We start from the raw sequence: 16,170 nt of genomic DNA on the forward strand, positions 1-16,170 counted from the left end.
CAATTTTAATGCCAAAAATCCCCATCTGCAATAAGACTGCCATTAGTGTTCCTCCCATTCTCACAGCAGTTTACAGAAACTCAGATAAAACAAATAAAGTAATTTATTTCCATTCRAAACAACTTCTATTTCACCTAAAAACAAAGGCATAGCTCTTAATAAAAGCAAGGTTACAACAGCAAAGATGGGGAAGAGTTCAGTAAAATTAAACTGGTTGCTAACAACAAAATAACCTGATACAGCCCTCTATGAGGCTGAGTGTTAATCAGAAAAAGGAAAATATCAAGCTAGACAAGAGATAAAAAGTACACAGTCAGTGCAGAAAGTCCTAGATTGGTTATTTTTTAAAAGTTTGGGTCTGATACTTGAAGCAAAAGATCCCACATTGCACTATTTGTATTCTACTGATGGCTGCTCTGGTATCATTGAAAGTACGGCAACCTCCTGTGGGGATCCCCAGGAAAACAATATGTGCATCTCAGGAGGTGAGCTCAGTGTCTAACATCTTAATTAAATGGAACAGCTTCCAGTCTTCATCATTTAATGTGACAGAAAAACACGGTAGGATTGAAAATTAGGAAATCTCATGGTTTAATTTACTAAACTAGCCGTTTGTACATATGCAGCCTTCTAACATCTATAAATTTTAAAGAAATGAAGGTATTAAAAATTAAGCATTACAACAAATGTTCTAGATGAAATGAAGCACTCTTATCTACAACCTAGCAAGGCTAAGTCACTTGCTGAGGGTCACAGGTCAAACTGTAGTTTTGCTCCCCTTGCTCACTTTGAAGTGCCRTGTAGAAGTACACGTAGGAAGATGGAGGAATCATTGGCCTTTGTTTAGTATTTTGTAACTTTAAAAAATACCGCAATAACAGATCATAAAAAATGCCTCAGCTATGCACTGTTTAATGCAGCTGTGTATTAACGAAGCTTTCTAACAACCTAATCTCTCTGTTTGGTGCACTTATATTTTATGCTTAATCTAATGGTATTTCATCACGTTAGACATGTTCCACTTATCTCCTTCTCAACATCACAATGCTGCTTTGGAGCAGACTCTTCTCATAGCAAAATGCTGCAAATGTTACTATAATCAAATTGAATGTAAATTCTTCCCAGTATCATGATCTTAAATCAATGCACCCTTGAGAAGCTAAATCTTTCAGCATTGCTACTTCAGTGACAAAGTGATGTCAATACAGAATAACTTTGGCAAGTTTACACTTGAATATAGATTTTGATGAAAGTTTCTTTTATATACTATTATTCAATATCACGTCATATATCACGTCATATACTGTCATTCAATATCACGTTTGGGGTTTATCTGCTCTTTTATAAGTACTTCCTTTTGTATCAGAACTATATGTTGCTATATGCTGCTTACTTCCATTTATTTATACAATGTCAAATTAATTTTCCTGTTTTATATGTTCAAACAGGGAAGAWGAAAATGAATACCTTATGCTTTAAACATATTCCCAAAAGTAATCTTTATTACAGGTTGTTCACTTGTGGAAATACTAGAGTCTAAATTCACTTCATAACCCCTCAGGCAAATTCTTAAAAATTTATTTGAAGAGGATTCATTCTGTAAAATTTTTTAAATGAAAAAAGACTACATTTATTTCAATCAAGTAATTCAGATGCACTGGTAAAAAAAAAATCTTTTAGAAAACACACTCAATTCTTTAATCTATATTTCCCTGTAATTTTCCAAGACTGATGTTCAGCTTTTAAATCCTAGCCTTGCTACAGCACTCTCCTGTTTAAAGTAGTTACAGGCCAAAGTCCCTGAGAATTAACAGTAACCACCAAACTGAAAGATCCATGGCATCTATGCATCAGTTACCAAGGCAAATCTAGGCCACACTAGCTGGTGACCTATGATCGCATAGTACGTTCTGCAGCCAATGACAGTAATCTAATTCCATTACAATAATCTCTAACTATAAAACCAAGGATTGCAAATAAAATAATAATAAAAATACTTTGGGGAAAAATAAATTGAATAGTTTGTATAGCAGCCTAACAATTTAGGCAGAAGCATTCAGTCTCTCACTTGCTTTTAAATAACTGAAAACTATTATCACTGGAAAATCCTCTTATCTGCTGTTGCTACATAGAATAGGAAAGGGTTCTTTACACAAAAGCTTGAATACTTCCAAAAGATCAATAGAGAAATATCCAAACCTTAACTGGAAACAGCATAAGAATCAGTCTCATGCTGTAAGAAGTAGGATCGGCAGTGAAAATACTAGTTAGACTTGTATATTCTGAAGCTCCTTACTGAGGAGAAATTGGCAGGCACACATCTCATGGCATGATACATTTTTTTAACTGATGTTCTTATTGAAGAGATAGTAAGCTCTGAAACCTAAGCAAATTTAGAAAAGTATAGAAGCTGCAAATCTGAAAGTAGTGCAAAAATTAACACCCAATCATAACACAATAGTTTCAATTTTGATAAAGATCATTAATTCAACTGCAAGCCTTGATGCACAACAAGCAGCTTTGCTCAGGAAGCTCTTTCACCTCCACAGTAACACATAGGCAGGWGTAGTCCCCATGCTCTCTGCCGGGGTCCTGCAGAATTCTCACATTTCAATTAAAGATCAAGTTTTTCTTGACACTCCAACATCTTTTCTTGCCAATAGACATTTTTCTCCTCACAAATTTATCTAAAAAGCATTTATTTTAATTTTCTTCTTCATTTATTCAAGTTCTTCCCAACTGGTTTCTTAGGGGTGAAGGAGAAACTTCACTCCAACTTTTTGTGTAAAACAGCTGCCTAAGATAGTTTTAATACCCTACGCTATCCAGTGCTTCAACCCATAAAGCCTTTTCTCCCTCTCCACCCATTTCACTGGCATTTTCTCTTTCCCTAGGCATTGTAAGCAACAGAGTATTTTTTTTATTATTTTTATTTTTTCCTTTTAACAAGAGCCAAGTTATTAACACATATTTCACTGCTCAGCTGGACTTCCTAATAAGTCAGCTACTGCTTAATCAGGAGAGTCATCACGATGAGCAGGGAAGAACCAACACAAGAATGAAAAACAGGCTAAAAAGTGAGGTGGAAACAGGGGCCAGGAAAGGTGACAAGCTAGCAGGGACAGCACAAGGGAAGCGCCTGATTACCACACTACCTGATCACTAACGATCAGGAAAAAAGACCACACATTAACTAAGTTGGTTGCTCATTTCCTTGCATCAGAAAAGGCAAATTTGCTTTGAACCAGTGCTAGGAAGTCTGACCAAAGGCTGGGACACGCAGCAGTGACACTGCCCTGCTAACTTACCATGTTTGAGACGTCTTTATGTTTGCAGCAAGAGGCAGCTCGAGAGTGCAACCCTAACGGCCGCCGCCCTGCCTCGCGAGCCCAACGGTCGCTCTGTTGCCTCGGGAGCCCAACCGCCCCACCCGCGAGCCCAACGGTCGCCCTGTTGCCTCGGGAGCCCAACGGCCGCGCCGCCCCACCCGCGAGCCCAACGGTCGCTCTGTTGCTCCTCGAGCCCAGTCCCCCCCCCGCCCCCGCCCCGCCCCGCCCGCGAGCCCAACGGTCGCTGCGGCTGCCCCATCACTTTGGCCACCCGCGATGCCACCACCCACCCGGCCCCGGGGCATCCTCCCTGCAGAACCTCGTGGTTCTGGGGCCGTCTTAACCCCATTTCAGGGATGCAGTGACACCCATACCTTTGCTGAGGGTGCGCTGGAGTGTCTAGTGTCGCCCTAAAATCACTGTCACCAGTTTGTTACACAGAATGACATGTCTTGCAGTGCAACTGCTATACAGGAAGGCAACAAGCCTGCATGTAACAGCAATAAGAAACAGGTTGGCAAGGACCAGGGATGCTGACCTGCATTAACAGTGTGTTATTTTAGTTTCTTATAGGCTTTGCCCCGGCATGTGGTTTCCAAAATAAAAAAAAAATCTGCTGTTAGGTTGGGCCCTCAGCGCTGTCATCCATGACTGTAATAGCACATCAGGTGATTGGACAGACCTATTTCCAAAGCCTGACCTACATTAGGCACCCCTGGCTTGTGCTGTGTACCTTACTGCACGAGGTTGCTGTCCTAGCCAGGTACCATAGTGCAGAGCACCACACTGCAGAACAGGCAGATGTGGGAGAGCCTGAAATCAGAGTATCTTAATCTAAATTACAGAGCGAGGTATTAGGTTTAGGGGATTAGAACAAGAGTTTAGAAAGAGGAATTAGCATTAGAGGACTAGAGCGAGAGATTAGAGGGAGCTGTAGTGGATATTATTATAGGTAACTTTGGAGCCCCAGACTCAGAACAATGTCTTGCCATAGCCAGTTCAGATAGGAAATTATTACCTTGAAGGTACTAGGTTTTATTTGCATAAGCACTGCTCACCCAGCAAGACAGATGGCTAAAGCCCCAGAAGAAATTCATCTGCAGAGTCTCCACAAAATCTTTTCAAACTACAATAGATGAGCGGCGTTTTGGAAGTTCTCACTAGAAAGAGAAACAGCTCTGGAGACTCAGCTGCTATAGGAGGCACAGGCTCAACAGACACTGCTTTAGCAATAGGATTTCATTTTTCCACAGACKCAAGGACAGATTTTTGTTTTCCTTGGTAAAGCCAAACGCAGGAGCAAACCACATGAAAAGGATGTCATACAAGGCTGTCAGCCCCACTGCAGTTTGTGGAGGCAGCTGGAATACACTTAACAGCAACAGAGTAATAGACTTTTCTCATAGTATTTTGGCTGTTGCATTCCTGTCTAGAATACAGTTATGCACAGAAAACCACAAAAACAAAAGAATAATGAAAATAAATTAGTACTTTAAAAGGAGCTAAAAACAAACAATCTGGAGTACCTTCCTAATTTAAATAGCTACAACTGTACCAATAAGTCTATTTCAGCCTCCTAACTGACAGTTAGGTTCAGGTCAACACCAAGTGTTGCATTATGATGGTGAAGCTGCAAAATAACAGGAAGCTAAATGCACACAGCAAGGCAAGCTCATGTTCAAAAGCCCTAGCGGTGCATGCATAATTTAAATGGGGGAAAATATCCTAGATTTCCAAGAAGTATATTAACACGATAATAACTGTTTTGGTTTGATAGACTTCAAGTCTATTACGTACTTTAAGCTTGATTGTTTTGCAGAAAGCAATGCTGTAAGCTCTGCAGTGCAGAAGGATTTTGCTCCCACTGGGGCTTCACGTTCCCCAAGGTAGCTGGATGGGTGTGATTTTGTAGTTGGTAGAGCATCAGGATGTGCAGAAGCCAGGATAGGATGAATGGAGCCTATTGCTTCTCACAATTGCAGAGCAAACTCCAAAGGGGCATCTAATTACTTCTGTTCATATGAAAACTGACAGCCTTACTAATTTGCACCACAACGATTAGGAAAGCAAAGCCATGGTGGTATGACCAGGAGGAAAAGCATTTGGATGCAGCAGAACAAACTAGTACTCTGTAAGCAGTGAAGCTTTGTAAGGAAAAATAGATTATGAATGCAGAGTTGTTTTCTTGCTACCACAAGTAAGAACATAACTGGACTGAAATGTCATTCTTTATTGAGTGTTAGGCACAAGTTTTCTGCTGAGTATCTAAAAGAATGAACGTGCCAAAAAAAGTTTGATGCCATTAGCAAGCACAGAAGATAACAATAATAGCAGGTATTAGCTTACTGTGTTAAGAGTGCAGAATATAAAGACAAGTCATCCAGATCTATCTTCATTATTTTCTCTGCGTAATCATGGAAAGAAAAAAGTACTATTCTAAATAATGAATCCTAAATACATGTAATGTTACTGCACACCCTAGTAAAGGAATAAATCATATAAAGTATAGGGTATTTCGTCCATTTTTCTGTACATTAGTAACCATTGTATATTCAAGAATGTGAGTGAGAAGTATCACCGTTAAAAATATCAGAGAGAGATTTGGTGGTGGAGGAAAAGGGAGAAGAAAGAAAAAAAACAGACAACAGTATCAGACTTGCCTTGAAAAAAAGGTTGTCAAGTGAAAAAAAATGAGATTATATTATTTGACACCTCATGAAAGCACAACACAAGTTACTACATGTAATTTTAAGCAATAAAACCCAAAACTTTGTCCTCACAAATACTGTGTTTTTCCTTTTTTATTGTTTGCCTCTCTCCGTGGTTTTCCTTGAGCACTAGGGTGATGCCCATATATCATAACAAGGCCTAGGAGACTCAACACCTTGCAGGGTCAGGCTCATTTGTAGGTGAAGCCAACCACATCCAGGCTTGGCTGTCAGGAGCACAGTGATGAAAATGACAGCCAGACCCATCTACAACAGAGACGGGAGCAGGAGGGAGTGGGTTTGCAAACACTACTAAAAGTTTGTCAGTTTGACTGCAGCTGATGCATCTAGTTCAGTTTCTCTGGCAGCCAAACTTATTCGATCTTTCAGTATCTGTTAGAGGAGAATAAACATATTAATGAGATTTGATCATGCTGGAACTGGCTGCATACCAACAGACACAGAGAGGGTCACTTACACCGAGAGCTCCACAGGAATGAGGCCGACAGTATGAGTAGTTTTGTTAAAGCAATAATTTTACCACTATAGCTACGGGAATTACATGGAGAGGTTAGGACAAAGAAGTTCAAAGCCCAACAGAAAAACTCAACTCTCAGAAAAAAAAAGCATAAAAAAGAAATGTGTGTTCAGAATGATAAATAAACAAGGCACTCTTAAGAGCTGTGTTTTGTAGAGGTGGAAAAGGGTGTCAGAAGTACCAGCTGTTAAAACTTGCCTATTAACATTTGCTCCGATCTAAAACGTGGCAAGCTATACTGAGATCTGTTTGCTTTTTTGCCTTTACTTCCCCACCTCTCCTTTCCCAGAAGTGTATATGTGAGCGCTTGCGTTTTGCAAAAGAAAAGCAGACAAGCATCAAGACGCATTTTTTTCTACCGAGTGAATTCAAAAATGTTTTGATCTTCTAAAATTAAATATGCAAAATAAAAAGCATTAGCTCTGATTAAATTGGAAAGACAAATGGAGCAACTATTACCCACTAAGGGCTCAGATTACACTACAGAAAGACTTTCAGCACATATATCTAGTGCTTATGCATGAAAACCCCATTGACACAATAGGCCATAACCATTCCCAAGGACCTCTTATGGCCCATCATGTAAATAGCTACCCGTAATGACACAGCCATTATGGTCCACAGGGCTCTGCACTGGTGAATTAAAATTTGTCTGGGCAGAACCGACATTGAACAACTAGACTCAAAGGAGCTGTTACAGTAAACTATGCCAAGACCTATCTTAGTAACTCACAGTTATACATTAACCCATTAACACAAGCTGAATTGCTATAGAAACTCCTAGTAACCTACAGTACAGAGGCCACCATTATTGGAAATGTACCATATAGATRCCACTGTCCCTAACATTTTTAAGTAAGAGAATAAGCTGTTTCAGCTGTCAGTTACAGGTAACTCTTTTTTTTGTTTGCTTTGTTTTTTTGTTTTTTTTTTAGATGCAAGTACTAGAGTAAGCTACTAGCATATTGAAAGCTTTTATTTTTCTACAATTATTTTTATTTAAAATGATTATCCTATAAGTAGATTTTTAAAAATTGCAATTTAAATCATGTAGCAGGTCACCTAAATGAAGTAGCACAGGTGCCAAATATGAAGTAACTAAATGACTAAAATATAATGCCTTACTTTGCAATTATAGGAGAGTGGTGGGCTTACAAAGAAATGGACAGTTTAAGGAAGGACAAGGAACACATTGGGACATATGTGGGAAAAGAGGTGAGTCCACAGAGAATGAGCAATTGCACTGAATCCACAAACCAAGTTTAGCCCCTTTCCTTAGAAACATTCATGAGGGGAATGAATGCTGTACATTGTTCAAGACCATAAACACCGGCAGACAAAGGCTTATAATGAAGATAGTTACAAGGAAACACTTCTAGAAGCATTGCAAGTGCATGAACCTTAGTTCCTTCATGTGTGACACTTACCCTTAAAATCTTAAATCAAATTTTTGATGAAAAATTTCTTACCAGTTACGGCCTGACTACAGTGGTTAATAGTGAGGTAGATTATTTTGAGAAACTAAGGAAGAATGATTATAATCAGTCTTGTATAGATGATGTCATCACTGTGTCATTTACAGGTACATGAGATTCTGCCTGCATCCTTATTTGAATATGTCACTGTGACATCCTCATCCTGTTCCGACTGGAACAGGATATTAGAACATCTTCACAGCACAGAGCTGGGCCCAACAATCAGACCTCAAAACTTCTTCTGAGTGTCTGCTGGAGCAAGCAATGGCCCAAAATGAACGTCCCTGTTTTACCTGGCCGTGCTGCTCGGACTGCTGCTACGTAACTTGCAACAGCAGAAGTAACAGATGTTGTTTGTGCTGGCGCTTTGTATTTACCAATGAGCGCAACTGCAGCTGCTTCCCATGCCCATATGCAGAAGACAAAGCTTGCCAGTGTTGCCACTGCTCGTGTGCAGAGCATGCAAACTGCTGGTGCTGCTGCTGCACTTGCGCAAATAACCCAGACTGCAAGTGCATCTGCTGCGGTGGGGAGAATTCAGCGTGTCAGTACTATGAAAGCAGATGCTGCAGGAGCTCTGTCCCCAAACCACATCCACAGCCCTCAAGATCACTAGGGCCTGTTCAGTAAGTAACGATCTCTTAATTTTTTTTTCTTTTAACATTTTGCATAATGTCTTAATGGATTTGCTGCACTTGGGAAGGTAAGATCTGCTGGCAGCTATTTCAAACAGCAAAGGGGATATTATCTTACAAGCTGAAGCTAAAAAGCAGAAGGGAAGGGACAAATAATTAAATACGAAAGCACTAAGCTAAAGAGCAGTCAACTGAAAGGTATTTCTCTAATGCCTTTGGAGAATAGCTAGCAAGCCAGCAAAAAAACTCGGGAGACTGCAACAACAGCCCTGGAAACTCTATTAGCTACTCGTGGAGTAATACAAAGGTACAATTGATCTTTTAAAATAATAATGCCTGCAGGCTAAGATGCAGACTACAGCAATCAAGATTTGAAGGTAAAGGGGATTTAGCATGTCCTGAGAGTCAGGCCTCTTCCATAAAAAGGATAATCCAAAATGTTTTTCCACATCTGAAACTCTTGGCATTTAAGATAAAAAAAAATCCATGATAATAAGGCTGCTACTGGTACTAAAGACTATCTTCATTGAATTTGAAAAATCAAAAATAATTCAAATATTTTTAAAATTACGAAAATATTAGCATGAAGTTATGTAAGTGTGGTTTGCTAAAAGAAGCAGAAATTTCTTCAATACTTTCTGATGTAGTAAACCATTTACTTGTGCTATTTTCTTAATGAGATATTCTACCTAGAAATTCCCCCCAAAACATTTTGACATTTATGTCTTTAAGCTTTCATTAAAACAAATTTCTTCTAAAAATCTTACCAATGGGATTGTAAAAGAAAGCATTTAGTACCTGGTGAAACAAAACAAAGTGTTCCAATTGAATTGCACGAAGTGTTTTTCTTCACCTTGGTTATTTGTTGTTTTCATTTTTGAAAAAAAAAATCAAAAAAGCAAAAAAAAAAAAAAAGGCACTTCAATTTGTACTAAAATGATCTGTACTATTCCTGTTTGGCAACCAAAAGTAACCCAACAAATTAGGACAGACCTGCAATGTCTGTTTATTTATTGGCAATATTTATTCAATAATAATTATGAAAAAAGAAGAGTGGACTCCTGATAATGCTAATCGAGTTGTTTAAATAAAAAAACTCTCAGAATAAAAGAATGATTGGCATGCAAAGCACAATTATATTATCAATTTTGCTGATGAGATGGCATTCTAATATTCAGACGGCTTATGTTTAGGATTTCTTTTTCTGTATGTATTTAATGTAGGTCAAAAGATGTTTTGTCAAGAATGCGAACTGGAAGCGATGCCTCTGTCATTACCCTGGAAAGGGATGTCTCAGGCCATGCCTTCCGTGACCAGCTCGCCTGTCCACTGTGTAAACGACTGTTCCTTCAACCATTTATGCTGCCATGCAACCACTGCATTTGTGAGAGRTGTATAACTAAACGCAAGAACAAAGCTGAAGTGACTGAAAATTTTTTCATCATCATATGCCCAGTGTGTAACAAAGCCCATTGCCTCCCCTATGCTAGTAAGATTCAGCTGAGGAAGAATTACCTGAGGGCCAAACTAGCCAAGAAATACATGCGCAGACATGGCTTTCTGAGGTGGAGATTTGACCGCAGTGAAAGACCAATCTACTGCGAAGCTTGCAGGGAGAAAAAAAGAAAGGCAACCAAAAAGTGTAGAACATGTGGAATTAATTACTGTAATGAGTGCCTGCATATATATCATATTGAGACTGGTGCTCAAGATCACATTTTCACCAAAGCATACCAAGAAGAACATGAAGAGTGGCGCTGCATACTGCACTGCAGCTCAAACCTCTCTGAATACTGTCTGGATGACCATGAGCTCATCTGCGAGTTCTGCAAGAACTCACTGCACAACGATCATGACACTATTCCTCTGACAGTGGCATGCTCAAAAGAGGCTGCTTCCCTTTTTGATGCTATTGCAAAGTTTAAGAAAGGTTTGTATTTCTCTTGCTTTTTTCACACTTTGCCATATCTTTTTGGGAAGGAAGTTCGAACACCTGCTTTAGAGGCCATGTCATCCTCTAATTTTCTGCACAACACAAGCATCAGAAAGGTGGCTTATTCCCACTGTGGAGACACAACAGGAACAAGCTCCTAATTGTGTGAAACAGGAGCCAGACTCAACTATTAGAGAGTTAGAGAGAGCTACACATGGGACAGAAACATAAATGTGCAGCTAGGGAGGTGAAGTTCAATTTCATACTGCAAAACTAGTGTGGAATAAATACAACATACTGCCTGCATGATAAAACAGTAAATATTTTTTAATCAGAAATTTACACTTGAGTGACTTCCCCAGAAAGCAAGTTGTATTTTCCTCCTTCAGAATTTTTTCTGCTTTTATCTATGTTGATTAAGGTGTCAGGTGGTCACCTACATTGTGCTGTTGTGGCACAATAACACCCCTCTTTTTATATGAGATTTATACATAGCAAATGAGTGGCTGAACAAAGACTGGGATTTCATGAATTTCTTTTAATTATTTTGATCTTTGCATATAACTTCATAGATGTTGGGACCATGGCATTTGGACAGAAAATACAATTCAGAAAGACAAAGGGGAGCCAATAGGAAACCATTAGGATCATTAATTTCCTGATTTCCAAACAGTCTAAATGTTGGGAAAAATAAAAGATGCAGAATATTTCTACAAGATATTGTAATGCAATTTTGTTTCAAGATGTTAGCTGAATTCCACTAAAATTTAAAATCAGCCTTTGGTATTTTTGATTCTAATGCTTCATAGTTGTAAATTTTTAATGTCAGGAGAGTAAATCACATTGTTGCATAACAGCCATCAGAGGAATGTACTATCCAACACAGACATAATGAGAGCTATAGAGGTGATTTTGATACCATTATTTTAACTTGCTACTTCCTGTTTTCAAAGATAACACAGAACTGCAATAAATTGTTTCATTAATTTCCCATTCATTTCCCATGTAATGAAGAATCATCTATTCCATTTGGAGTGGAGGGGAGATAAATTTAAGCGAAGTAATAACTTTATTTTATACACTCAAATCTGAGCATTTTAACTCAAGTAACCTCCCTCAGGACTTTCCAACAGTAGAGATGACAGCAGAACACTAGAAACCTCACTCTTGTCTCAGGTTCTCACCAACCTGAAATCTCTTTAAGCTACAGTCCATCTTCTGGCTCTTGTAATTACATTTCAGTATGAATTTGGAACTACTGACCTGATTTTTGTTTTACAGTACGCCATGGGGTTGATAATGATCTAATGGAAGTTCTCCTATTAAAAAATAACTTCAAGGCCTACAAAGACACTAAAAGGAAGGAGATAAGAAATGGATTCTTAAAATTACGCATGGTTCTTCATGAACAAGAGAAGGAGATGATGGAGTTACTTGAGAACATTGAACTTAAAAAACAGAAGGACATTTTAGAATACATAAACTATACATCCAGCCAGCTATCATATATGGATGGCCTTATTCAGTACTCTAAAGAGGCTCTGAAGGAGGAAAGCCAGGTTATATTTCTGCAATCTGCACACTGCTTGGTGAAAGAAATAGAGGACATAATTGCTTCCATTTTCCAACCTAGCCCACGTCTCAGAGAGGATCCCTTAAAAAAACTTCAACTCGACTTTGATGAACTTTTGATGAATCTACGGGGACTTTTCCCATCCCGTAGCAGGATAAAGCAGTCAGATAGTAAAGCAGAAAAGTATCCCTATCCTTGTAACTCAGACATAATGGTTCCAAGGCATATTCCAAGCACACATGAATTCACGCAAGCATCATACCGAAGCCCATCTTTAAATTCCTTGCTTGATTTAGGAGCGGTGACTAGAGAAACTCTTGGAAGACCAAGCTCTACACCTCCCCATTATCCTAAACCACGTAATGAAATGTGCGCATACTGGGATGCAGCTTATGAAACTCCAAAAAAGGAAAGAAAATATCAGAATGTTTCCTTTCCTAATACAGAAGTGTCGGAGAATGAATCAGTCATGGCCCCAGGACTTGTTGTTATCTACCAGACTGTTGTATACCCAAGGTCTGCCAAAGTAAGACATTTATAAATTCTGGATATGTACAAAAGACTAACTAGTATGATTATATTTTCAGGCTCTTATACAATCTGATCCCCTGGGGACTTTAAGTAAATGAAACTACAGTATCAATTTGAATATCTAATTTTAGGAGATGAGGCATTTCAACTTATAACACATATTTATATGACATTTGTAATAATATAAGTCTACTGACTACAGTAGGAATACGATAGGGTTCAATTTAAGCTTCAGTTTATCTCTTAACCTCATTAGCTGCAAAGGGCCAATGCAGAAAGAAATAGATGTACTATTTTTGCATTTAAATGTTTGTACTTCAGATTAAATTATTTGATCCTGGTCCTGCCCTTCGATATGATGACATCATGTCTGGGTGATTTTCCTTGTTATATTTCGCAGAAAGGATAATGAGATTAGAATGCCAGTTGCATAAGATGCCTAGTTCTTACTGCAAAGTGCTGACTGCTGTGAGCATGCATTGCTTTCAGTGCACTAGGAGAGAGTCCTATGAAGTTTCCAGAAGGAGGCTTAGTATTTTCTGAGTTGAGACCCCAAATTGCCTTTCTTTCATATATATTTCCTGCTATAGAATTTCAGCTGCTTTGACATTTAAAATTAAAGTCTGAAAATAAGCAAGAATTGGAAGTATGTAATTTGTACCCTGTAGATTTTTTTTCTCTTCACAGATTTACTGGACCTGTCCAACAGAGGCTGTGGATTTCTTTGAGGTAGAATTTTATGAAGTTGTTGCTACTAGTCCTGATAACACTATCCAGACACAACTAGCTGGCCAGCTGAGCAACATAAAGCAACAGAATCTTGAGATTCAACATCTGGATCCAAATACAGAGTATATGTTTAAAGTCCGTGCTGTCAATATAAGTGGTCCAGGTGAATGGAGTGACGTTTGTAAGGTACCTGAGAGTTTCCCCATGCTTTATAGAATCCTTTTAATATTTTTGCCTTTAGATGAAAGGCTTCTCTTAGGCAAGTGATGTTAATGGTTATATTGGAATTTTCCATATATTGTTCTTCATACCTCAGTTTGCCTTAGCTTGCCCTGATAGGAATGCCTCTCTTTTTCTATCAAGGGGGATCTGTTAGGATTACATCTGTTAACTCATTTGAAGTGCTTGCGTTACTGCAGGGCAGAGACGGCCTCTGTGTTATTTCCTTTGACACACGGAGTAAGAGTCTGAACGTTCAGATTCAAAAACTTTCATGCTAGAACAAGAGGACAGCCATGAAGCAGAAGAAGAAATCTATTTCTTCCAAACCAAAGATCAAGAAGATACTCTGGCACCTTTGGCCATGAGTATCCTCTACTGGGTTTTTAGAAGAGAAGGACAAGTGTTGAAAGGAAGATCTAGTTTATAAGTATGAGTAGTATAAGTAAAGTAGAAAGCTTTTCAAAAAGGTATCAGAAGTTAAGACATTTCTTAGTTTAATTTGCACACCATCTGAGCATCCTGCATCTCTTACCAAGGCCCTTTTAGTTTTCCAACCTTCAACCCAAAATACATTATCTAATACATTTTTTTTCTGTGATAAATTGTGGGAGTGAATTATTCTAAGAAAGGTTTGCACACTCAGTAAATTGTGCTTTGAGGAACCGCAATGCACATAAAGCAGGTGGGTTCCACAGCAAGGAATGGAATCTCTCCCCAAGGAATGGAAACAGGAGTTTCATTCTCTGTGGTTTCAATCCACAGCATTTCTGCCTTTTTCCTGCATCAATTGCACCAGGAGCGATCTCTTCCCAGGCCCCTGGTCCCTTGCCACATTTAGACAGCAAAAGTCTAACTTTAAAATGGTGTTCAGACATCTCACTCACTTGGTGAGTTCTAATGATAAATGACACCTCCCAAAATAGCTCTAGCTAATAACAGCTCCCAGAATACCTACACTTAAAACACCGAGCACAGTATTTTCTTTCTTTTTTTTTTTTTTTTTTATCTGACCTGTTGGACTCCTACATTGATTTTTCTTTTGAAAGTAGTTCTTTCTGCAAGCAACACAGTCATATTATTATTCCAAAGAAACACAAACTCACTTAACATCTGCTGTAATTTACAGAAGTATAGAACTCCATAGCAAATGGAAATGAGACAGCATATATGACAGACTTTTATAAATCCTTTTTCTTAAATAACTATCTCTATTCCTTTTGCATTATATCAGAATACCTACATAGAAAATCTGTGTAGAAGTTAATTTAAGAAGAACTTATTTAAAAGAAATACAACTGAATTTTAAAAAGGCATTTATGCAGAACACTATTTCTCTGTGTGTGCAACAGTCATAGTGTCTGCAGGAAATATGACTGTGATGAGTCTGAAAGGTCATGGGAGCTCAAGCACCAAACTACAAGGGGGAGGAAGGTGATGGAAAGTTTCGTTAGGCAGCAGGTGCTGTTTTATTCTGTAAACTAAAAGTGATGCTATGACACCAATATACCAAGTCCCACAAAAGATGCTGTTAAATATTAAATGTTATTCTCAAAATACTAAGTATGTGTACCTCTTCTCTACTCGAATGCATTCTCGTATCCTTCTTGCAGATAATCACTCCAGAGGAACAGGGGAAAGTCGAAGGCAGGTGGGGAATTCGGAGGAATTTCCAAGATGCTCTGCATACATAGACAAAGAATCAATCCAGGACTTCTTTTTTTTGCTGAAGTAATGGAAAATATCTATGCTTTTTTATGCGATTACTCCTTTCCCAATGAAGTTAGCAGCCAGATATGTGAGAGAGAGAGCTCTTTAGACTATTATTACAACTTATAAATAAATAAATAAATAATCCTATCTTTATCCCTTTTAATTCAGATGTAGCACCAAGATCCATCAAAAATGCTATGTTATGCATAAATACACAGTGTAAAACCCATTAGTCTACTTGAAAGGACTTTGCGCTTTCAAAGAAAATTAATACATGATTTTGCAATATCCTGATTATTATTTCTTCTGAGATGATTTAATACAGTTCATACAGACCTGCAGTAACCTATAATGCACTTCATACATCTTTGAAGCACAGAAAGAGTTGTTCTATACCCACAACTGTTCTCAGCCTCACACAGCTCTCTGGTGTACACATATGCGCACAACGAAGCTGGCAGCAAGCGGGACAAGAGCCCAAGAACGAGGCAGAGAAAGCCATGGCTCCTTATGCCCTTACGTAGTCACACTCAGGTTTACTCGACTCTTGTGAAGGTCACCTTTGTGAGATGTAGTGTAGCAGGTTGTTAAAAGTAGCTGCAGGTAAAATCAGCAGCTCTGACTCCCCAAGCAGGCCAGCTACGGTGCTGAAGTGACAAGGAGTAATAGCTAATGCCATCCTCTGTGCCGGGAGGGTCTTACATAGTGTTCTCTCACTCAAGCCCTATGAAGCAAGTGTGTACATACATATCTACCTATCTGCCTGTATGCATCGACACATACCCAT

The 16,170-nt window shown here is 38.7% G+C and overlaps 1 protein-coding gene across 1 annotated transcript; it reads left to right on the forward strand.

The window, feature by feature from the left end:
• The first annotated feature begins 8,314 nt into the window (after positions 1-8,314).
• On the forward strand, positions 8,315-15,364 carry TRIM42 (tripartite motif containing 42). The gene is made up of 5 exons (XM_026040022.1): positions 8,315-8,676; positions 9,909-10,615; positions 11,900-12,717; positions 13,410-13,637; positions 15,284-15,364. The coding sequence occupies exons 1-5, from the start codon at positions 8,315-8,317 to the stop codon at positions 15,362-15,364; spliced, it is 2,196 nt and encodes a 731-aa protein (XP_025895807.1).
• The last annotated feature ends 806 nt before the right edge of the window (positions 15,365-16,170 follow it).

The sequence above is a fragment of the Nothoprocta perdicaria genome, unplaced genomic scaffold (genome assembly GCF_003342845.1).
Source record: "Nothoprocta perdicaria isolate Ctin4 unplaced genomic scaffold, notPer1 scaffold_25, whole genome shotgun sequence".
NCBI classification, from domain to species: domain Eukaryota; kingdom Metazoa; phylum Chordata; class Aves; order Tinamiformes; family Tinamidae; genus Nothoprocta; species Nothoprocta perdicaria.